General features: G+C 39.2%; 3 protein-coding genes across 5 annotated transcripts; 2 read left to right on the top strand and 1 right to left on the bottom strand.

The window, feature by feature from the left end:
* The first annotated feature begins 3,708 nt into the window (after positions 1-3,708).
* Positions 3,709-11,830, top strand: ube2d1b (ubiquitin-conjugating enzyme E2D 1b). The gene is made up of 7 exons (XM_026350909.1): positions 3,709-3,893; positions 4,953-5,016; positions 6,104-6,135; positions 7,411-7,488; positions 9,625-9,730; positions 10,942-11,035; positions 11,129-11,830. Exons 1-7 carry the CDS (start codon positions 3,870-3,872, stop codon positions 11,172-11,174), a joined length of 444 nt encoding a protein of 147 aa, XP_026206694.1. The 5' UTR covers positions 3,709-3,869; the 3' UTR covers positions 11,175-11,830.
* A 247-nt stretch (positions 11,831-12,077) lies between these two features.
* tfam (transcription factor A, mitochondrial) lies at positions 12,078-16,620 on the top strand. Its single transcript, XM_026350908.1, has 7 exons — positions 12,078-12,290; positions 12,859-13,001; positions 13,206-13,276; positions 13,406-13,555; positions 13,761-13,856; positions 14,218-14,274; positions 14,371-16,620. The coding sequence occupies exons 1-7, from the start codon at positions 12,205-12,207 to the stop codon at positions 14,617-14,619; spliced, it is 852 nt and encodes a 283-aa protein (XP_026206693.1). The 5' UTR covers positions 12,078-12,204; the 3' UTR covers positions 14,620-16,620.
* zgc:171971 (RNA_pol_Rpc4 domain-containing protein) lies at positions 15,969-21,131 on the bottom strand. Of its 3 annotated transcripts, none has more exons than XM_026350905.1 (8): positions 20,385-21,131; positions 20,062-20,108; positions 19,809-19,963; positions 19,564-19,691; positions 18,987-19,095; positions 17,999-18,249; positions 17,090-17,242; positions 15,969-16,871 (listed from the first exon to the last, which is right to left on the bottom strand). In XM_026350905.1, exons 1-8 carry the CDS (start codon positions 20,574-20,576, stop codon positions 16,731-16,733), a joined length of 1,176 nt encoding a protein of 391 aa, XP_026206690.1. In that variant the 5' UTR covers positions 20,577-21,131; the 3' UTR covers positions 15,969-16,730. The 3 variants fall into 3 exon arrangements, with proteins under 3 accessions (XP_026206690.1, XP_026206691.1, XP_026206692.1); XM_026350906.1 differs by having other exon boundaries at positions 17,999-18,246; XM_026350907.1 differs by having other exon boundaries at positions 17,999-18,246; positions 19,035-19,095.
* Positions 21,132-23,448: the final 2,317 nt, after the last annotated feature.

Below are 23,448 nucleotides of genomic sequence, written 5' to 3'. Positions count from 1 at the left end.
GGATCAATGTTTGGATGTGGTGAACGTGGATGCTGGTTTCTATGGGCACAATAATGAAACTTTACATTTTAGGAAGCAAACGTGAAGTGTCCCTAATGATGAATGTGACAGGACATAAAGTGATTCCCCAGAGGAATTGGTGATTGAGGTTTTAGTTGTAATAAAACTGTCCTGACACCTTGGAGCTAGACTCATCCTGAGAACAGCTAATCTGTTATTTCCACATAGTTTCCACATTAAGCTGTGATCTGTGTATAACAGCAAACTGTATTTTGCAAGTTATTTATGGAGTTTATGGATTTATTCCTATATTTATCTGTTCTTTTTAATTTCACGGACAAATGTGATCAAGGAGCTATTTTTAGATACGTTTAAATTTACTGAAGTTATGCTTCTTCCTCTCAGTCTCAGTCTCGCTGAACCTTTCTGCAGATATCCTTGGCTTTGGAGCTGTATTTTATTTTGTTGCTTGTTGTTGCTCTTCTTTTCTCTCTCCTCTAACCACTCACCAAACCAATTGAGGCAGATGGCTGCCCACCTTGAGCCTGGTTCTGCTAGACATTTCTTCCAAAACTGGGAGTAATGCTGCTTAAGGGGGGATTTGTTGGGTTTTAAGATCTTTATCACTTACGCAAAAGATAGACACTCTAAACTGTTAATTTGTAATTTAACATTTCAAATTGTTCAAATTATCTAATTTTGTTTGCACAGCAACACATGATATAGTATATAGTATAGTATAGTATAGCATAGTATAGTATAGTATAGTATAGTATAGTATAGTATAGTATAGTATAGTATAGAGTGTAATGCAACCCAGGACTCGAGGATGATGTCTTAGAGAACAATAAGTTAATCCAGAAATTGACTCCCTAACAACATAACAACTGGATCTTTACAAGGTCCTCCAGATACAGTTCAAAGTCTACTTTCTTAACTGGAACTAAATGTTGAATGGTAGAAAATACATTTCTACTACATATAATGTGGAAAACCTGTATTGAAATACAAATGTTGAGTGTACAACTCTTGTTATATATTGAAGCACGGCATTGAGTCTTCTGTGAACAACAAATCTAGTGAACTAGTAGAATATGAGACAAATTATCTGATGGTCTGATGTTACCTCTTTCCTCCTCTACCATCATACCAGATCAGTCCATTTCCTTAATTGCACTGATTATTATGCTTATCTGTTGGAAACTCCTTGCTATCACTGTTTTTGGCCTATCAATCATGTAAACACCAATCCTGGGTTCACTAAACAGATTGCTTCTGTGTTTACAGTGGAATCACGCGCTGTTTAGTGTGCTCTCTTGCTCAGAACAACATGTTGGCCTCAACATGTTTATGCTACATGCCTGCACATTACATAATGTACAAATGTACAGCTGTTCAGCACACAACTAATGTTTGTATTTTACAAATCCATTGTAGAAGTAAGAACTCACTCTGTTATAGTCTTCATCCACATTATAAAGGTTTCTAAATTCAATAAATGCACTAGGGTTGTTATATTTTTTTGGCTTGGATGTTTTTTATTCTCTTTTTTTCCTGGTTCACTGTGTTTATATGTGGCCTCTAAATAGTAACACAATAAACTGAAGTACATACTAAAATGTACCTACCAAAATTCAGCCAAGAGACCATGTAAAATACAGCTGAAAAAACTTCTGACATAGCCTGCATAGCCATCAATATGTGACAATTTACATACTACTGACTTGTCTGTTAGCTCACTGCTGACACATAATGGGATTTACCATTACCTGCTTACAACAGTTAGCACTGCGACCACAGTTATATAGTACAAATTATTAGAAACAACTGATCAAATCACTTTTGTTGAAGCCACATTTGTTATTAGCACATTGTTTATCTTAGAACACTCTTACTCTTACACTCTTACAATACAAATACATTTGTACACATCTGTATCAATAGCTGCCTATACCTTGTTAGATGGAAGTAGTGACACAAAATTAGTAGAGCGCTGGTCTGCACTTATATAGCGCTTTTCTACCTAGCTGGTAATCAAAGCGCTTTACACTGTGTCTCATTCACCCATTCACACACCGATGGCAGAGCTGCTATGCAGCTGATCTGACTCACCGGGGGCAACTTGGGGTTCAGTATCTTGCCCAAGGACACTTTGGCATGTGACATGGCAGCCGGGTATCGAACCACCAATCCTATGATTGGCAGACACCTACTCTACTCTACCTACTGATCCACAGTATTGTACCTACATACAATACAATTTGGTAGCTCCTGAACCATCATTTTACAAAATGTCACTGTGTTTGGAAAAGTGCATCCAGTCTCTTTAGACACATAACATTTTGCAAGTAACATAAACAAAAACAAAGGGTTTTGCAAGAATACTAAGATGAAAAAAAAAAAAAAAAAATTCAAACTGAACCCAGCCGCACTAATGATTCATGATGATCAGTTCATGTTCAGAAAACCCAAGGTTCGACCGCAACCCAAAACTTAGACGCATTTGAACACTTGTGGTCATAAATGACTACACTGTATGAGAATCTTTAACTCTATTTAATGATAATAATTAGTAATGATATATTACAACTGCAATCATTTATTTTGCAATCAAATGGCAACCAGCATTCATGGGAAGTAAACCATGTGGAGAGTAAGGAAGACAAAGTAAGGGCCATGCATTCCATTTCATCTAGAGATCTTTATTAGCAAGTCGGTTTCCTCAGTTCAAATGAAACTGGAACTATGGAAATTCTGAACTGAAAATAACAACATATAATTGAAAAATTAGGAACATACGGTGGCTGATTCTTTAGTTTGATACTTTGTAAAACATATTTTAATCATCAGCTGCACTTTTTGGAAGAGAGTGAAGTAAAAGTGCACTTTACAGGTAACACAGGTTTTTGAAATGGTGGCTCAAATTTATACTTTTAAATGTTAAGGCTTTCCTGCAATTGATTTCCATTACTAACTTGTATATAGCCTGAAAATCAGAGGTCAGTCAAATCAAATTGACGTTAAGGTGCTGGATTTCCCCTATTCAAGTCTGCCAGTATTAGCATTTTATAAAGAAATGAATAGAAACCAATAGCTGTTTTAAAGTAGACTGCGTGTAGTATATTATAAGTTATTTACTACTGCCATCAGGTTATTTTGTTAAATACTATTTTAAAAAGACGCTTCACCATGTAAACAAGGTACCTACAAGTACTGCTTACATTACGTGCACAATATGTGTCTTCCTCAGATGTGAATGCCAACAGCAGTGTTAAACAGCAGATTAACCTGACCTGGCTTGTTTGAAGCCCAATAAGTATACACAGTGAGTATTAGTATTAAACTAGATCATGTGCAATAAACTTAGATATAACAAATGACAGAAAATATAGACTACTGGATAATTTTCCTTCATTTTTCTACGGATTTGGAAATCTTCATAATAATCTTTCTAGTCATATCAATAATAGTAAATGCTTTTTTCGGTTGTTATACTTAAATGTGATACATATTAAATACGTATCATTTGCACCATAATATATAGAGAAACATCCAGTTGACTCCCAACAAGATAGAGACTGAGCAATACAAGAAATAACATCGGTGTAAACTATCATTTTGATTGCTATTTATGTGGTTTACATTTCACCCATTTGAAACATTTTAAACTACGTTTCCCATGACCCACCGTAAACAAGCAACCGTAAACAGAAGAAAGCGGAAACAAAAGAGGTTTTATAAAAACATAAACACGTCTCCAGCTGTACTGTACTCAGGGAATCCACTACAACCATTGACTTCATAAGCAATAATATTGAAATAGAAAATAAAGAGGAGTCGACGTGAGGTGAGGCGTTGCATCAGTCAACATGGCATTGAAAAGAATACAAAAGGTAAGTTTGACTAGCTAGCGTTAGCTTTGGCTGCTAGCTAACGGTAGCTAACTGGCCCAGTAGATGCTAACAGCATAATTAAATTACACAAAAAGCTTTATTTATAGAGTTTTCAACGCTAGTCTCGTACTACAGTAACTTATACGAATTTCTGGAAATGTGCTGTTTGTTGACACATTCTGCATTACACACAAGTACAACTTCAAAGTTTCGTGATGGCTCGCTAACAAATAGCCAAGTTAGCTAACTGGGTGAGTAACTAGGCTGTTGGCTTCTCCTGTCAGTCCGTAACTGTGTTTTAACTCCCTACGACTGTGGTGTGCTCCGACTGGTGTCTTGACTTGTGCATGTCCTCTTGGCGATGGACAAGTAGCGTTACTATAACCAGTTAAGTCTTTTTGTTGCTATCATTCCCCTGCAGCTTATACGTGACTGATGTCAGGGGTAACAAACTGCTCTCCGTTAATAGAATATTTGTAGGTGGACACCAGGAAAGTGTCTCTCTACGAGTCACTCTTTGAATGGGAAATGTAATAAATAACAAGCGACTTGGCTATCTTATGTGCACTTGGTGGAGGCTTTACGTGGGTTTAGTCCACAGAAAAGATCTGGAAAGCTCTTCTTCTCCTTTATTCCACTCCTTTCCAACCGGGAAATAAGCTTAGTAGAGGTGAAGGGAACAGAGTGAAATAAAGAGAGTGCAGGCCTCTTACAAGTGGTACTGTGAAAACTGATGGACACCCGGAATCAGTAGCCAATTTTTAACCTTTTTTTTTTTTTTTAATTAGCAGTCTTGCAATGCATTCCCATATTTTTGATTTAATCCAAATGACTTGTGTGGTTCACATGACGTAGAGTTTTTAGTTTTGTAGTTTGTAAGGGATGTAGAAACAAAACTGTGTGTATACAGTCCCATCAGCATTAGTCCCATCATTCTGTAAAACAGAAGAAAACAACATAGTAGTGACTGCAAAGTTTGATTTCACAGTAGAAATGTTACATTTGAACAGTTACATTTGATTAGTACCTGTTAAACAGTGTTTCTACTTTGTTGAGCAGGAGCTACAGGACCTGCAGAGAGACCCTCCAGCACAGTGCTCTGCAGGACCAGTGGGGGATGACTGTGAGTACACACACACACACACACACACACACACACACACACACAACACACACATATACACACACACGCACTACATGTCACTTGAATGTATTCTGTAATGAGGTCGCTCCCTACTGGTTTTGGGCTGTTTATGGTTCTCATGTGGTAATAACAATAATTTTCAACTGATTTGCATAAAACTAACAAATAAGGCAATCGGTTCAAGAAATAAAAACTAAATTGAAAACAAGATGATTATTTTTGGTATTTTCAATGTTAGCAAGGATGAGCATTATCAGGGGAGGGAGAGAATCTGGCAGCAAGTACAGTAGAGTAAAAGTACTCTACTGTAGTACTCTGTGGTCACTTTTGGGTTTTGCCCAAATATGCTGCTTAGTTATGGTTGTGTTGTGTTAATTTAATGTATCACTGCATTTACATGCACTTAAGCATATAGGTTCCTCAGAGAAAAACGATTACTAGGGTAAACGGGGACCAGGTTTCCATTCAGTGAAGTAACCTGGTTACTATAAATCCACATAGGCAGTTGGCAAGAGAAAGTACTGAAGACCAATAAAACAACCAGGTATTGAAACACTGTTTCACTTACAATTTATTTAGACCTTTATAAGCAATGTTATGTTAGTTTCAGGTTTATTTAGAAATGAGGAGAAATTGTTATGATCTCTTAATCCAGCTTAGGAAAGCAGATTTCAGGTTTTACCACCACAATAACCAGTTTTTATTTATATGATATTTAAGGAATCACTGGGTAAGTGCATGTAAATGCACTGATTATGACACTTTGCATAAAAGGTTAAATATGAGCCTTCTTGCATCAAAACTTATTTTGGAAGTGATTATGTGACTATGGCTGAGGACACATTATGTCCCAGCAGGACTAACAGACAGGTTAATTGGTGAAAATGTTTTGGTTAGTTACAGACACAGACAATGACAGTTTACAGGGGTGGCTGAAACTGTATTATCAGCACATTCCAGTTTAGTGTATTGTACCTGATGGATGATGACTCATGAACATTTTGTCTGCTTCATGTATAACTTACATTCTTCTCTGTTTCTTTCTTTCCTCCTTATTTATTTGTAGTGTTTCACTGGCAGGCGACCATAATGGGTCCGGTGAGTGTCACTTTTTGCAGTTCATTTGTTGTAAGCCAATTTTTAAATGGAAAAAGTGTACACTCAGTGTCTCATAATAACAAAGTAAAAACAATGTTAGAAAATTAAAAATCAAAAACTCAGATCATACCTTTTGCATTTTTTTAGTTAGTGACATTGTGTAACACAAAGTGCTACATAACATTAAGCTGATGAATTGACTTTACACTTTGCATACACACTTTCTTAGCACCATTCACCACATGTTATTATGGGGTGGCTGTGGCTCAGGGGTGGCTGTGGCTCAATAGGTAGAGCAGTTGTCTGCCAATCATAGGATCGGTGGACGATTCCCAACTACCATGTCACATGCCAAAGTGTCCTTGGGCAAGATACTGAACCTAAAGTTGCCCCCGGTGAGTCAGATCAGCTGCATAGCAGCTCTGCCATCGGTTTGTGAGTGTGTGTGTGTGCTTGTGTATGTGAATGGGTGAATGAGATGCAGTGTAAAGTGCTTTGAGTGCCAGTTAGGTAGAAGAGCAGACCATTTACCATTTACATGAATTACAAATGGCAAGAACTATTGCTAGCTAACTAACTTTAAGATCAAGGCAACAAGATTGGAAACAACAAAACAATTTATTCAGATGATCTAAACCATTTCATTTGGATGTCTAGATAAAAGTGAACACACCAAGAAATCTGTGTGCACACAACACAATAGTTGAAAGTTGAAAGTGTATGTTCTGCAAACTTCCAAGTTTCACTGGAGTTCAAAGTTCAGACATCAGCTGTGTGTCTGTTTTTCCTCTATCCAAACAACAAGTGACCTATATTGCTATGTAATAAACATGGAACATGTTAACCCAGTCTCCCCTCAGTTTTACTGGTTTTATATTTTTAATATATTGCTTTAAGCAGGGCGCGTCACAAACTGTACATAGTTCATTAGATATGTGTTGATTCCGTTAAAAAAAGTTTGTTACTACCAGAGCTACAGTGGTGCTCTCTGCTGTCTGACACTCAGCTCCCAGCCTGCATTAACCAAGCAGCAGCTCGGCTTCTGTTAAAGATGCAAGTTTGGCGTTAACATAAGCCTGTGCTGTGTTTGTCATCTCTTATATTTTCAAGACATAAATGCCACTCCATTGTCTCTGGGACATGACACAACACTTCCCCACAGATGCACCCCCATTTTCATTTAATGCAGGGTGTTTTTCAGTGTGAACATAGTCTTATCTGAACCCAGGTTAGTTGGAAGTGCTTTACTAACAGAAATGTATCATATGTGTTCAGGGTGACAGTCCTTACCAAGGAGGAGTTTTCTTTCTCACAATCCACTTCCCCACCGATTACCCATTCAAACCACCAAAGGTAAGAACTAGTGTGGTTACTCAGAGCTTTGTCCTGTCAAACTGCAAAAATGAACATGATGACAATGCAGTCAGGCAGCTGTCTGCTCCTTTAAACTTCTTTTTCATTATTTTTATTGCCTGCTGTTAAACAATAAACCACATTTATAATTAGCAACATTAGCTACATCAATTGGGACATATTAGTCGCAATAAGTGTGATGAGATTATATTAGGTACATAGTGCCGTACAAGTTGGTAGGATAAGGGCAAGTACCTTCATGGATAATATTGGGGCTTTCCTCTCACAGTCCAATACAATTAGGAAGCACTCGACTTGGAGGTTATTAGAAAGCTTACACCACTTACTACCAAACTTCAGCATTTGTGCTGCAGTACATTCATTTTATTCTGACACAATACACGAACACACACTTTCCAACTACTAGAGGATCAACAGTAACAGGGCAGATAAGACCGATACACAGGAAGTCAAACAAAATAACCATTAAATATTTTTGTGGAAGATCTACACACATGGAAAAAAGTGTATCCCTCTGTTAAAGAAAGAAAAACCCATGAAAGGTTACCGAAATAACTTGCAACTGACAAAAGAAATAATAAATAACAATTTACAAAATATTAACTGAAATGAAATTAAATGAAAATCAGACAGTGCTTTTGAGTTTTGGTTCACCAGAAGTTTAAAAAAAAACAAACTAATGAAACAGGTCTGGACAAAAATTATGGCACCCCTAGAAAAGATGTAAAATAATTTGACCCTAGGATCATGTTACACTAAAGTGTGTCCTGTAATTAGCTTCACAGGTTTCTTCAAACTTGTAATCAGTCAGTCTGTCTATCTAAAGGGTGGAAAAGTAGTCACTCTGCTGTTTGGTATCATGGCGTGTACCACAGTCAATATGGACCACAGAACACTTAAGAGAGAGTTGTCTCAGAATAATTATAAAATATAATAGACAAACATGTTAAATGCAAAGACTGTAAGACCATCTCCAAGCAGCTTGATGTTCCTGTGACAACAGCTGCACATATTATTAAGAAGTTTAAGGTCCATGGCACTGTAGGCAACCTCCCAGGATGTGGCCATAAAAGAAAAATCGATGACAAATTAAAGAGACAGAAAATAAAAATGGTAACTAAAGAATCCAGAATAACTTCCATAGAGGTTAGAGGTGAAATCCAAGGTGAAGGTACATCAGAGTCAGATCACACTATCAGGCTCGGTTGGTTCTGGGGCTGCTTTGCTGCATCCAGCATAGGGTTTCTTAAATCTGTGCAGGGTACAATGAAATCTCAAGACTATTAAGGCATTCTGGAGCAAAACATGCTGCCCAGTGTCAGAAAGCTTTGTCTTTGTCACAGGTCATAGTCCTCCAACAGGATAATAACCTAAAACACAGCTAAAACACTCAAGAATGGCAAAGAACAAATCACTGGACTATTCTGAAGTTGGCTACTGTGAGTCCTGATCTAAATCACATTGAACATCTGTGGAAAGAACTGAAATATGCAGATGGCACCCTTTAAACCTGAGACAACTAGAGCAGTTTGCTCATGAGCAGTGGGCCAAAATACCTGTCGACAGGTGCAGAAGTCTCATTGAGAGTTACAGAAATCGTTTGATTGCAGTGATTGCTTAAAAAGGTTGTGCAACAAAATATTAAGTTAAGGGTACCATCATTTTTGTGCAGGCCTGTTTTATTAGTTTGTTTTTTAAAGCGATCCTGTTGAGCCACACTTCATAAGCAATGTCTGATTTTTACTGGTTAATTTTCAGTACATTTTTAATGATTATTACTTTTGTCAGTTTCAATTTATTTCAGTGACCTTTGTGGGTTTTTCTTTCCTTAACAGAAGGGGACCAACAATTTTGTCCACGTCTGTATTGCACTGAATGTATTTATTACCCTCTTCACTTCCATGGTCAGCTCATGGTACTCCTTATTTAAACATTTAGGCAAGGCTCCAATTTCTTTTGAATCCTTGCAATTTGGATGTAAAAACGTGTTTTTACATCACATCACATTTCATATGATGTAAACCTACTAAAACAAAGTAGTGCTGTGAAACATGGAGAACACTACTGCAATAGATGTTGAAATGTGTATGTGGGCTTTTTTTTGTTTTTTTACAGGTAGCATTTACAACAAAGATTTATCACCCAAATATCAACAGCAATGGCAGTATCTGTTTGGACATTCTACGATCACAGTGGTCTCCAGCACTTACAGTGTCTAAAGGTAATTACAGTCTCCTGTTGTTGTCACTGTACAACAACTTCTATTCTATATCAATACGCAACTTTTTTCTTGACTGCACTAGGAGTCCTGCAGTCATTGTTTGGAGTGTGCATATGACTCAATATGACTCACTATAAAGGCTCTTTATTCTCAAACACTAGCCCTTTTTACACATAAACCTTGCTGTATTGGTAACTAGGAGGCTTCCTCTTTAAGATACCTTTGCCCATTTACAATGCACTTTAAAGCTACTATTGTAGAGATACCTATGCAAAACTAGTTTGTTTTACGGTTGTGCAACAAGTTTGTTTTACGTAGGTATCAGAACCCTTTAGCTGCGTGATGTTTAACATGATGTTCTGCTGGAAGTTTCTTCCTCTAAAGGGAGTTTTTCCCTTCCACTGTCACCTAGTGCTTCCCTAAGTGGGGTTGTAGAGTTTTCTATATAATCCTGCAAACTGTTATATTTAGTAAGTCTTAGACCTGATACTGTGAAGTGCCTTGAGTTGACTTCTGTTGTGATTTGGTGCTATACAAATAAAATTTAATTGAACACGTTTTTTTTTTTTAATGTACTAAAACAAGTAAGTTGGATATTGATCTCCTTCAAAACATTACTGGACCAACTGTGCACATTTATGACATGATTGGACTCAAACACAGTTGATGCATATGGAGGTCAACATGATCATTAAGGAATAAGGACAGAGATTCAGTTTCCAGCAGCAATATGTGGGTGAAAGGAAACTGCAAGAGAAACGTGACTTGGACTGCTTTGATGTGCAGCTGTGGGGCAAAGGGGAATTTTGTCCCAAAAAAAAAAACAATAACAATAACAAAAAAAAAAAACAAAACAACCGACGCCTCCTTGTGTGTTTTACACAGTGAGAACTTGCATCACCTCTGACACTACCTCCTGAGGCACCTTAAAGGAGGGTTCAGCATGGACCCTCGTGTCGGTTTGGTACGTTTTATACAGCACAGCAGGGCGACTTGTTGGTGAAGTGCACCCACCTTGAAGTGTAGAAGGGGCTATTGTCAGATGCCAGTAGTAAGTTAATTAAATAAAAAGTGACAGTATATTGATGCCCAAGAAAGGCTGATATTCAGCATCTCTATGTAGCAGAGACTGGATTTATATTGTCTACAAGGCTGAGTTACTTGGCAAATTATCTAACTAACTGGGTTTTTTTTATTCTTCTTCATGCCAGTTTTACTCTCCATATGTTCATTGCTTTGTGATCCAAACCCAGATGACCCCTTAGTTCCAGACATAGCGCACATCTACAAGAACGACAAAGACAAGTGAGTATACACATGGACACAGGTGACGCTCCCCTGTCCACTAATATCAGGCGATACATCTACCCATTTCAGTCTCTTCTTTTCTCTCCGCAGATACAACAAACTAGCAAAAGAATGGACCCAGAAGTATGCCATGTGAAGACAAAACTAAGATAAAAAAAACATGCTGATAAGTTTCTTTTACCTTCCTTTTGTAAAGTCACAACACACTGTAAAATATAGCATGGAGTCATTAAATAACCATGGTTAATGTCCATCAAACTGTAATGTCATCAACATGATTAATAATCTGAGACCATGACATAAACAAAGGAAGCAGGGGGTTTACTTTAGAGCAGATGGGAAAGTTTGACTGTTGTTATTCAAAGTGTCATTCATTCATTCAAGTTTGGCATGTTGTTTTTGCATCAAGTCAATTTTTATTTATAAAACACACATTTATTACAAACTTTGCCTCTGTCTTATTTTTTAAATAAAACTATTTAATTGTAGGATGTAAATCCTGACATATGCCATTGTGCAAAAGACCTGTATTGAGAGGCACTGAATAGCCCAGTAGCACATACAGGCTGCTGCTTAGCTGGAAAAACACATCATAATAGTTATATCATATTTCTAAATTAATATTATCATTATAATAAAACAGACGATTGAGCTCACGCGTGTATTGTAGCGCTAATGCAGTAAAATAGTAAAACAAGTGAAGCATCAATTAACAGAGGTTCTGTATCCAACACAACAGATGACAGTGGCGACACCTGCTGGCTGCACAACAAACAGGAACTCTGCTCTAATGGAGGAATATCGTGTATGTTAATGTTGTATGTGTTAGATAAATGGTAAGATAAAAAAAGTAGTTAGTTTAAAGTAAACTCGTTCAATATACTCAGCTATATCATTAATGTTGGACAATACATAAACAGGATGAACATATAAACATCTATAGCGTTATATATGTATGTGATGAACAGCTCTCAAGCGGAAACGGAAGTAGTTTTCCCACAATCCACCACGGTGACAGTGATAGGCGCCTTTTGCAGCCATTTATCTGCTGCATGTCAACAAGGATGAGGAGAGAAAGCTCTAATGCATAAATATAATAAAACGCTGGCATTGTGGAACACTACGGATATTTTTAATACCCTATTTGATGGTTTGTGAACACCGACATGGCTCCGTTTAGCGTAATGACTGCGAGTGTTAGCCTATTGGCTAAGTCCCTCAGCGTCTTGTCCTGCACAAGCTCTCTAGCGAGGTAACTAACCAAAAGTTGCTTTAGCCACTGTGTAAGCTAGGCTAGCTAAAGTAGCAGCAGTGCTAGCTAGTTCTATTATCATTCCGCACTCTGTGGAGTTGTTAAAAAATATCTTTAAGTAAGAATTTTAGAGATGGGAAATCTTTATATAAACTGTTATTGAACAAGGAGTTCAAACCACGGTAATTCTCGAGGAGCTTTAATGTCTTACTAATTGTAAAAAAAGCGGATTGCGTCTCTACAGACTGTTAACTCACATTAATAACAAACGGTTGACGCTGTAACCAGTGGACGTTTGATTACAGCTAGAGAGAGCAGCTTCTTGCTACACTGTATCACGCAATGGGATCTTTGTAGCACAGGCTGTGTGTGTGTGTGTGTGTGTGTGTGTGTGTGTGTGTGTGTGATGAGAACTGAAGCACAACTCCATCGTGGAAAGAATTTAAGAAAAAGGAGAACTTAGAAAACTTAGCTATGTATGCCACAATTGTTAATTTCTCTATTAGACATAATTCATGTTTGAATATTCTACATAATGTTTGTGTGTGTTTACACACGAATGCTGTAGGTGTACCAGTGTCCTCCCTGCTGCATATGTCATCCCAGTGAAATGTCTAACCTCTCAGGCCACTGGCCCTCCAAAGAGACCTCTGAATGGATACATGAGATACGTGCAGCAGCAGAAGCCAGTCATAACCAGACAAAATCCAGGTATAATTGCAATACACAGTGCTTTTTTTATAGGGCAATGGAAATAGTAGCTATATGCACTATGAAGAAAGTGTATTATAGTTGCATAGATATGTAATTTCAGAGCACATGGCTGAGCTATATAAGTCTAACTTTTTTTATTCTACATAAGTTATTTGTATCATATAATGCTGTTAATGATCACCTTCTAACTTTTGCGTTGAGAAATTAAATCAGTGGACATCATTAGGGAGATTGCCCAGCAGTGGAGAATGATGAGCCCTGAACAGAAACAGGTATTTCCCTCTTTTAATAAGAACTATATTGTAGACTGAGCCAGTGGCTACAAATGGGAAATAATCTATATCATACTGACTGTAAAATACAAACACTGTTGTCTGTATTTGTTGGTTCCTTTCTTCTAGCCATTTGAGGAGGCCTCTCTCCGAGCCAGGGTGCAGTTTAAGCTGGACCTCCAGAATTACCAAGCCCAGCTGACCCCAGCACAAGTCCAGCAACAAGCTCTGGACAAGAAGCATAGGATGGCCAAGAGAAAAGCCATCCGCAAAAAGAGGGTATGAAAGACAGCAAAACAAGTAAAACACAGGACACTCTTGTCTGTACCTTCACACTAACATTAATTTCTGTCATATTAGAAATACATATTAGGCCTACTATACCAATTATTCACATGTCTGACCATGCTGACAGCATTTACTTCTCTGTCATGTACTGGTGTGTGTGTGTGTGTGTGTGTGTGTGTGTGTGTGTGTGATCCAGGAGTTAACCAACCTGGGTAAGCCTAAACGTCCTCGTTCTCCGTTCAATATCTTCATGTCAGAGCACTTTGAGGATGCCAGAGGAACCACCACACAGGTCAGTAACCACAGAGCCATGACATTACCTTTTAAAGAGACGGTTCATATTTTGTCTTTTGACAGATGGTGTGAGGTGCTCGCTGTATTAGATACATGGACTTGTCTTCCAGTGACTGGTCATAGATCAAGATTACGTAAAACTATGATGCAGTATCAGGAAGACACTAGCCTTTCTGTATACTGACTTCTGACAGCTGGACTGTGAAGTCATTTGTGGATAAATGATATCCAATGAACACACTTCCTCCTAAACAGCTGGTTTAAAACACATGAAGGATTAAAGACAAGTTTGTGCAGTTCAGATCTAAGAGTTCTACTTCAGTTATTGATATCATATTAATTGCTGATGTTCTTTGAAGGCGAAGATGAAATCACTTTTGGAAGACTGGAGGAATCTCTTTAGCCACCAGAAACAGGTTGGTCAACACAACACAGTCATTACACATTCATTATAAACAGTATATGCCTTGAAGACCTTCATGCAGATGCAATGTGTTTGTTCTACATCTCAGGTGTACACACAGTTGGCAGAGGATGACAAAATCCGCTACAAGAATGAGATGAAATCCTGGGAGGACCACATGGTGGAGATCGGACGAGAAGACGTGATCCGAGAGCGGACACTGTCTAAGAAAAAAACTGCTACTGAATCTCAAGCGACCAAGAAGGAAACAAAGAAGTCCACAGCACATTCAAAAACAACCAGGAAGGCAACAAAAAGTAGCCCCTCAAAAACTATCAGGACTGCCAAAAAGACATAGGATGTGTGTATCTGGTCTAGAGGAAACACAGTTTGTTTATGACAACCGAAAAACAGGTCTGATGACCCAGCACTGCGCTCTGATTTATTTTGTTCCTCTAACTTGAAAAGTCACAGTTTTGTTGTTAATGATTCTTCGATTCAACAGGGCAAACATATCATAGTATAACACCCCAGTACAGCCTGTGATCAGTGCAACATACACCAGGGTACTCACTTTGTACAGTGTTAACTTATTCTGCGCCCCACACATTAATCCCTCAAGCTGTTGCAGAGTGGAGCTTTTTCCAAGTTTAAAATGTGACTTGACCACATAGAATGTGCTGACTTGTTACACATGTGAGTGAGGTGTTAAAGGGAAGTAAAAATGTATGGATACAGTTTACGTGTTTCTGTATACAGTCTTTAGAAGAAGAAAGCCCTGACCATACCATATTAAGAATAAGGGTTATTGCTGCCGTCCCCAAAACAGACACACTTTTCTTTTTATGCTTTGTCATATAGTGTGTATTTTTGTGTTAACATAGTTCATCAAAAGCTAAGAGCAAACAATGGCTTAGCTTGTCTCTTAATATTCACCAACTATCTGTCTGTTCCAAACTCCAAGACCAATGGTTCCTAGTTGAGGTGAGAACCTTTAAGAACACGTCTTGTGGTTTGTGTGCACATTTTTACAGTCTTTTCTTCTTTTTTTTCCAAATCGCTGCTCATTGTTGTAGTTTTTAATCAAAAAGGACAAAATAGTGAGCTTGTTAATTTCAGCAGCAGAACTTTTTTTGGATACAGTGGAGCTCTGTAGTGACAGTTGGACAAACGGTGTGGGTTTGGGATTTATGTAGAAAACCAGCACTCGGTTCATCCCTTGAACGTTTTAATTGCTCCACAGAACCTGACTGAATAGTTTTGTTTCATTGCTTTTGTTAGTGTAGGACCAGCTTGTGCAGTTGCAACCTAAAACTGTAAAATCCTGCTCTCATTTATGACAGAAGAATCATTAACAGCTGAAATTTGGCTTTTTTATGGCTGCAGTTACAAATGCTTGTTCCAGCTGCTTCCCCCTCAGATGAGCCTGATGTCATTGTATAAAATAACATGTGACCCAAACGTCATTTGTGTGTAAGAAATTCTGCCAGTTAATAATACCAAGGACCAGGTTCTTTCTGGTCTTCATGCCTGTTAATTATGAAGAACATCCTTTCAGTATGTAGAATGTATTTAGCGCTGCCATTATCTTTGTATTGTGTATTTTCTGAATAAACATTTACACACACAATCTTCTACAAAATACCCTCTATTGAGTCCTGAAAATGTAACATGGCGGCCACAAACAACACTACCACAAAGGTTAAGTGACTTTACATCTGTTAAATGACAAAAGATCATCACAGTTGAATTTTTCTAAAAACTCCAGAAACATTACTGAATTATTGACCAGCCTCACTACACATAATACATAAACCAGCATTTTACTATTGTTTTTGTGTACTTATTATTGGTTAACCCAAAGACACCTTAGTCACTCTTTTCTTAGAGGTTATTGATATTATAACATAAGTGTGTTTTAACTGGGGAGTAAGTAACAGTGAGCTGTTTGAAGAACGTCTTTCTGGTCAAAGCTGATGCTGGTGGCAGCAGTGTTGACATACACTGACAGCACCCTGATTACATTTACCACGCAACAGTACAGTGTAGTTCTTTTTACTTAATGTAAAAGGTGTGAAAACAGTGAAACAAAGAGACGTAAAACGTTATTCTTACACTGGTACAAACTGTGTGTTAGGATCACATGACGTGTCATATCGAAACCTGCTGTTAACTCTAAAAAAGATGAAACAGAGCTGCATCTTCTGTAAGTTAAGGGAGACTGTGAGAAGGCAGGATAATAGGTTTACAACGTGACAATTTTTGTCTACCTGTTTATGACAACAATGACCATTGTGTTCTCCGCTTTATAAAATGTAAAACCAGGTGACCGAAACAGCTTCCTTAAAAAAAAAAAAAACAAAAAGATCAAAGCTGAGGTGGAGCTCAGCTGGACAACATATCCTTTAAGTGCAGCAGTCGTGTTCCTTGTGTCAGAGTCTGTCCCTCTGTGCTGCACGTGACATACTATCAGGGTCCTTGTTGCTGCTTTGCTGTAGCTTGTCTCAGTAAAGCCTGGAAGTCAGGAGATAAGACCAGTTTGTGGTGGACGTTTCCCAGCACCATCATGTCTCCAGTTCGCCCATCAGACAGACACACAGACACCAGTTGCTGCGGAGTCAGATATGGATAATGACAGAACATGATTTACTTTCATGTACTGCTGCCACAGTAGCTACACTGATAAAACTGTTTGTCCTCAGTTGTCCCCAGCTAACAGGCTGTTTATTAAAACTAAATGTTTTAGTAAGTGACAGAGGAGGGTAACCCTAGCATCTCACTCTGCCTGTTATAGTAAAATGATACACACACTCAGACATATGCAGTACCTGGAGGAAGGAGGATGCAGCGCCCTCACAGACATCCATAACAATGTCACCCAGCTTCAGCTCCATCTTTCCTGACCTCCTAATCCGCAGCTTACCTAGAAATCCTTCAGGGAACTGTGACAGCACAGGACAGCCCTCCTTCACCGCGGCCTCCTTGGGAGAGGCAGACATACGCAACCTGTTAGTAACTGGCTGACTGAAAACAAGTTCAGACATTTACAAAGCAAGATGGAAGGGCTACTAGAGAAAAGTAAGGACGTGTACTATTATAATAATAATGAAATACTTTATTGATCCCCTTGGGGAAATTGTGATTGGACAGCTGCCAGACGGTACATATTGGTGCTACTACACAAGTATCTTGTCCAAGGACACCTCGACAAGTCGCCAGGAGGAACTGGGAATTGAACCACTCACCCTGGGGTACATAGATGAGTGCTCTATAACCCGAGCTACTGCCACCCCATAACAGAAGACATTAATGGCCAATACGCACAAATACAGACACGTAACAACAGCACATTTTACTGTGTTAGAAATGTAATTTCATAGAAATGGAAAAAACTAATTGACCCAGCAGTCTTTTCATAGTAAAGCACAATGACACAGTGAAAACCCAATGGACAGTTATGCAAATGTTACAAAAATACAAAGGGAATTTACAAAGGCTTTCAGAGCCTCTGTAAATGAGATAAACCTGTCGAAATCCAGGTGTGAGGGACTTGTAGGGACTTACTCAAGAGGACTATGAGCTGGATCTGCTCCCACAGGGATTACTGTCAACTGAAGTAGGGGTGTGAATACTATTGTAATGGAGAACATTTCTAAAAACACATTCACTTTGTCATTATGGTTTATTGTGTGTAGAAAAATGTGTTTAAATTCAACAGACATGGCAACATCACTGACCTGTGCTTGTAGACCTGCAGGCCTCTTGTATTCAGACTTGATATCCTTCTTGGGGTGTTTCTCAGTAGTGGATACAGCAGAGTGGTCGACCTGTGCAGATGCTTTGCCTGGCATACAATCAGGTAACTGCATAAAGAAGAGCTCCTCTCTGCTGGACAAGCTGAGCTCCTGCAGCAGCTCTGCCAGGAACGGCTGCTCCAGTTTGGGTGGCTCTGTCCTGCTGCAGCCTGCAACTGGATCTTCGAAACCTGCTGACATGACATGAGAATGCACTGTAACAGAATACGGATTCATCACGCACATGTTTTAGATTGCTTCCTACTACGTGTCTGCAACCAGATTCTGATGCTCAGTTACCCAGCCAGTAGCAAGGCTTAGTTAGTTAAAGTGCTTGTCTAGTAAATAGAAGACCCTGGCTTAAAATTTACATTTAGTCATTTATCCAAAGCAACTTACAAGTCAGTACAAGTTACAATGGTAGGCAGGGCAGCGTGAGAAGGTCTTGCCTAAGGAGGTACCCCCTACTGGAGGTAGGCCACAGCTGGGATTTGAACCCTAGTCTCCCACATGGGAGGCTGTGATGTTACCACTACACTAACCAGCCACCAGCCAAATCCCAGCAGTGCCTTGTTTTGTTCTTTCTCTGCTTAATTTACGTTATCTGTGGCTATTGTTATACTGTCTCTAATTATTCCAATGTGTTAACATACCAATAAATCTTATTGTGACAATGCTAAGCTCTGCCTCACTGCTACAACTCTGTCTGATTTTACTTATGTTTGTCCCTTCATGTTTGCAGCCACCTCCTTTTCTACCAGGACAGTTTGTGAACTCAGGGGCCATCTGTGTCAAAGTGTTCCCCCAGTCAAATTAATAGCCGGTTCCTGCACTAATTGGTTGGAAGCTTGACCTGGATGTCCTGAGTAAAAGGAACTCTTAACTAGGAACTGTTAACAGGCATGTAGCAGCAAGAACTGACTGTTCTCACATTGTGGTGTTGTGGTGGTCAGACTCTGTCTGAAGCTGTTGGACTTACAGAGAGGCAGCTGGATGGGTTTCAGCTTGGCATCGTTCTTCAAACCTGGATCATCAATGAACTGTAGGTGCAAAGCACAAGTTATGACCAACAATGGGACAATTGTTATTAATATGTAATGGATTAACAAGTTATTACACTTAATCTATAAAAAGCCAAACTTTCTGAAAATGAGGTTTTTATGTATATTTAGATTTTTCCCCAATTTCATGCGTAGGATAGAAATGTCAGAATTTTACAAATACAATCTTGGTGCACATACTTCTGGAGCCATGTTTGAGTTTAGGGTTTTTTGGTCATCTCATTTTTCCAGTCAATATAGTCAGGTCATCTCAGCAGTGAAACCATGTTTATGCATAATCATTCCTTCTGTTCATCATTTTGTAATGGGATTCATGTGTATATGATGGAAGAGAGGACACTCACCATGGTCGATGTTCTGTGCAAAAGGTTGTTCAAGGATTTACAGCAAACAGTTGACAGTTAATCAAGTCAAAGTTACAGCCTTCTTTCTACAGGAAGTACTCACATCATCTCTCTGTAGTTTACTGAGTATCTCATCTTCTTCCTCATCTGAATGTTTCCTCTCTTTTTTCACCAGCTTACAAACAGAGGAGGCGGTGGAGTCGTGCAAGTCTACAGCACCACCACGCCAGCCTGAGCAGAGAGGTTACTGTGAGGTAAGGAAGGGTGCTGCTGGAGTGTAATATCAACCTGTGGTGTGTTGTGCACACTTCACCTCCACTGAAATCAAAGAACAGAAAAGGTGTTCACCTGTTTTGTGCACAATATCAGCAGGACCCTGCTCAAAGATGGAGTGAGACTGAATGGTCTGAGGCCTCTCTTTCCTTCTCCTTCTGTTCTCCCTCCTCCTCTCATCCTTCTCTCTTCTGTCCTTTTTCAGAGCCACATGAATCTCTTCCTTAAACCTAAGGAAGAACCAAACATGATATAAGTCACACTAACAGCACAATATATGTAATATACATGATACTTTCATTGAGAAATTATCTTGTTCATCACTCACTCATCTTTGTTTTTTCTGACAGCGTGGACATTTGGCTCAATGGTTTTCTTTACCAGCAGAGGACAGAGAGAAACACAACATGTTTATGAATTCATGAATTGTTGTTATACACGGTGCATATAGTATGCTGATTTTCTAGCTGCAATGACTATAAATAAATTTGCATGTTACTTTAGTTCTAACTAGCAGAACAGGGATCAGTAAATAATGTGTTTTAAGGCAGGTGCTATAATGCTGAAGTTGAACCTGACCTGTGACCTCCATCTCGCTTAATCATTTTCAAGAGAAAAACTATTATGGGCTGATTTGTCTTCATTCATCACCTTGGATTTTTTGAATGCTCCCCCCAGTGTCAGATCTCTGGTCCTGAGGGACGTCAGTCTTCCAGATGGAATAGGGGAAGACAAACTCCTAACCCGGCCTGAAAGTACTCTGCCCACGGTGAAATTCATCCCTGCCCCGCTGCTTTGGCCGGAGGAGCCGGGAACAGTTGGTGCATCACCCGAGTCCGTCATTTTGAGTCTGAAATACTGTTTTACACAGCATGCTACATGGTAACGTTCAATCCAACTTTACGCTGATAATTGTACGCTTTTATTTTGAAAGCAAACTTGTCCAATTCCGGTTCTTCTCCGCCGAGTTTGTTGTTATTCGTTCATTTTGTCTCCATCCAGACAAAAATGTCCAGAAAACCGTTAAATCACTCAGGAACCAACTAACAACAGTCAAATCCGAGCGCAGTTCCACACCAAGCACACAACTTCTTATCGTCCAGTTTGTTCGCACTCACCACGTCCAAGCGGCTGCGCCACAATGCAGAGCTGTGCACTTGTGGAGAAATGTCTCCCATCAGTGGCATCAGCGGCACACACACAACGTTAACGGTAACGTTAGCAATACATGTGTTACACTCGTCTTCTCGGTCATAACACGGTGGAATTTACATACGGCGCTGAACTAAAACGTTCCGTATATTAGAGTAGTGGAAATATTGCAGAGGTTTTGTTTTACCGCCAGTGTCACTGGATCTTAGTCACTTCCGTTCTGCGCCGCTTCTGTTGTTCCCACTGTTGTTGATGGGCGGAGCTAGAAGGAGGCTGTTCGTCTGCTGCGTCACACTGTCCCGCTGCCGTACTGTCATGTTACACACACACACACACACACACACACTACAACACAGTCACATAGCACAGTGAATAATAACCAACCTCCCTCAGTCAGCGACAATAAAATGCAGTGATTAAAAATAATTATCTATCCAAGATGGCCGACGTGTGCACAATGCCGCGATCCCATGTGCAAAAGGTCCATATGCTGCATATGAGATCGCACAACAGTGGGCTCGCATTGTGTTACTACTCTGTTGTTATCTGTTGTATCTGTTGAGAAGGAGTTTAGTTAGGTTTGAATATAATTTAACACAACGTCTGCATGCAATCTCCCTCCAGATCGAAAAAAGAAAAACTAAATCGCATTCACTGTAGAGTATTTATATCAATCTCTGACAACATGTTTGAGACCTTACTTGATCTTTCATATTCACAAAGTTACCGAGTTATACCATTATAAATGTGCAAGCTGTGTGTGAGCTGGATCACTGGATCAGGTCCGGAAATGACAGCTATATTACCAGTTTAATCTGATCATGATTGCAATGTCATGTATAACAATATTTAGTGTAAATTAGTAATTTGCATGACCAATATATTTGTCCATGTCCAAATGACTAAGAAAAGCTGCACCTTAAAGTACAATAGAACTTCAGTTGCATTGTAACTAGTGGTGGATCAAGCCTCCTTCCGTGGTACTGGGTTCGCTACTTAGTAGAGGTGCAGTGTACTGGCCTGTAGTTGCATTGTAGATAATGAAGTTACCAGGTATGTTTTGTTGTTAAATCACTAGACTACTGTTTTTATGTGATGTTCTATTCATGCCAAGGAGGAGCCACTCCATCAACTGCATGAATTATAAAAAGTGCACAGACTTACTGTCATTGTCTTCTTCTGTGTTAGTCTTAGGGACCAGCATGTTTGGTATTGTCTAGATTTCCATTGTTGACCCCCGAGTTTATACCTAGGAGGTAGCACATCGTTACCATGCCAAAGGTAAATGGTCTGCACTTACATAGTGCTTTTCTACCTAACTGGTACTCAAAGCGCTTTACACTGCATCTCATTTGCACACACAAGCACACACACCGATGGCAGAGCTGCTATGCAGCTGATCTGACTCCCTGGGGGCAACTTGGGGTTTAGTGTCCAAGGACACTTTGGCATGTGACATGGCAGCCAGGAATCAAACCACCAATCCTACGATTATCAGACAATCATAGGACAATTACTCTACCTATTGAGCCCCAGCGATTTCTCTGGAAATCAGGCACCACCGCCCAGAAGAAGGCCTTCATGTCAATAAACTCATCAATCGAAGCCATGATTTCCTTTGCCATAGTGCACAGGTAAGAACTACATAAAGACAGAAAGCACACATTTTTTTGAGAATGACAGTCATGTCATAATCTGGGAGGTTTGCTACCATTATGTGATAGTGTCAAACAGAGAGTGATTTAAACTGAGATATACTATTTAAGTTATATGTGTGTTCCAAACAAATAAAGACACCAAATTATCATGTAATACTACTACTAGTAACTTTTATATTAAGGTACTGTACATCTGGACATCTAACGGGCAACTACCTTATGCTTTCTGTATTTATAGGTACACACAAAGAGAAAACATACAGAATTATAACAAGCTCAGTTACACTCTGTAAACTCTCACCCCATACAATATGGGCTTAATACACTCCCACTGAGCACTGTCTCACCCCATTGACAATGTATCACTGGGTCAGAGATGAGGAAGATGGGCAAGAGTTGAGGATGTTTACTGTAGTGCAGTCTAGCTGGCACCTCTACCTTTTTAAACACATGAAGGTGGCTTCCTTGTAGCACTCAGTAGACCTTTTCCAGCATTCCATCTTTAGGAAGCAGCATCCCAACAGGACCATAATTCAACAGTTTGGATTATGGCTTGGAACTGGATGTCTCTAAAGCTGAAGCCAGGGATCTTAGAAAGAATGATCTCTTCAACTAGTCCACCCCGCAGAATTGTAGTTTGTTTGCATACGAGTCAATCTGGTTCAGATCTGGTTCTCCAAAACACAGAGAGACAAAGTGCAAGCCAAGCCTATCACAATCTCATCTCTGATCGTCTTGTAGACTATGCATGGTTTGGGTTAGGGTAATTTCTTGTATAATTATACTGTGTAAGGTCTTAAACTGAATTGGCGCTATACAAATAAAATTGAATTGAATTAATTTGAACAATTCAGAAATAAGCTGGTGGTGCTGATGTAACTGCTTCTTCGAATAACTAATTATAT

This window comes from Anabas testudineus, chromosome 19, assembly GCF_900324465.2.
Source record: "Anabas testudineus chromosome 19, fAnaTes1.2, whole genome shotgun sequence".
Lineage (NCBI taxonomy): Eukaryota > Metazoa > Chordata > Actinopteri > Anabantiformes > Anabantidae > Anabas > Anabas testudineus.
The sequence above is the reverse complement of the archived record's forward strand: the minus strand, read 5'-3'. Positions and strand labels throughout refer to the sequence as shown.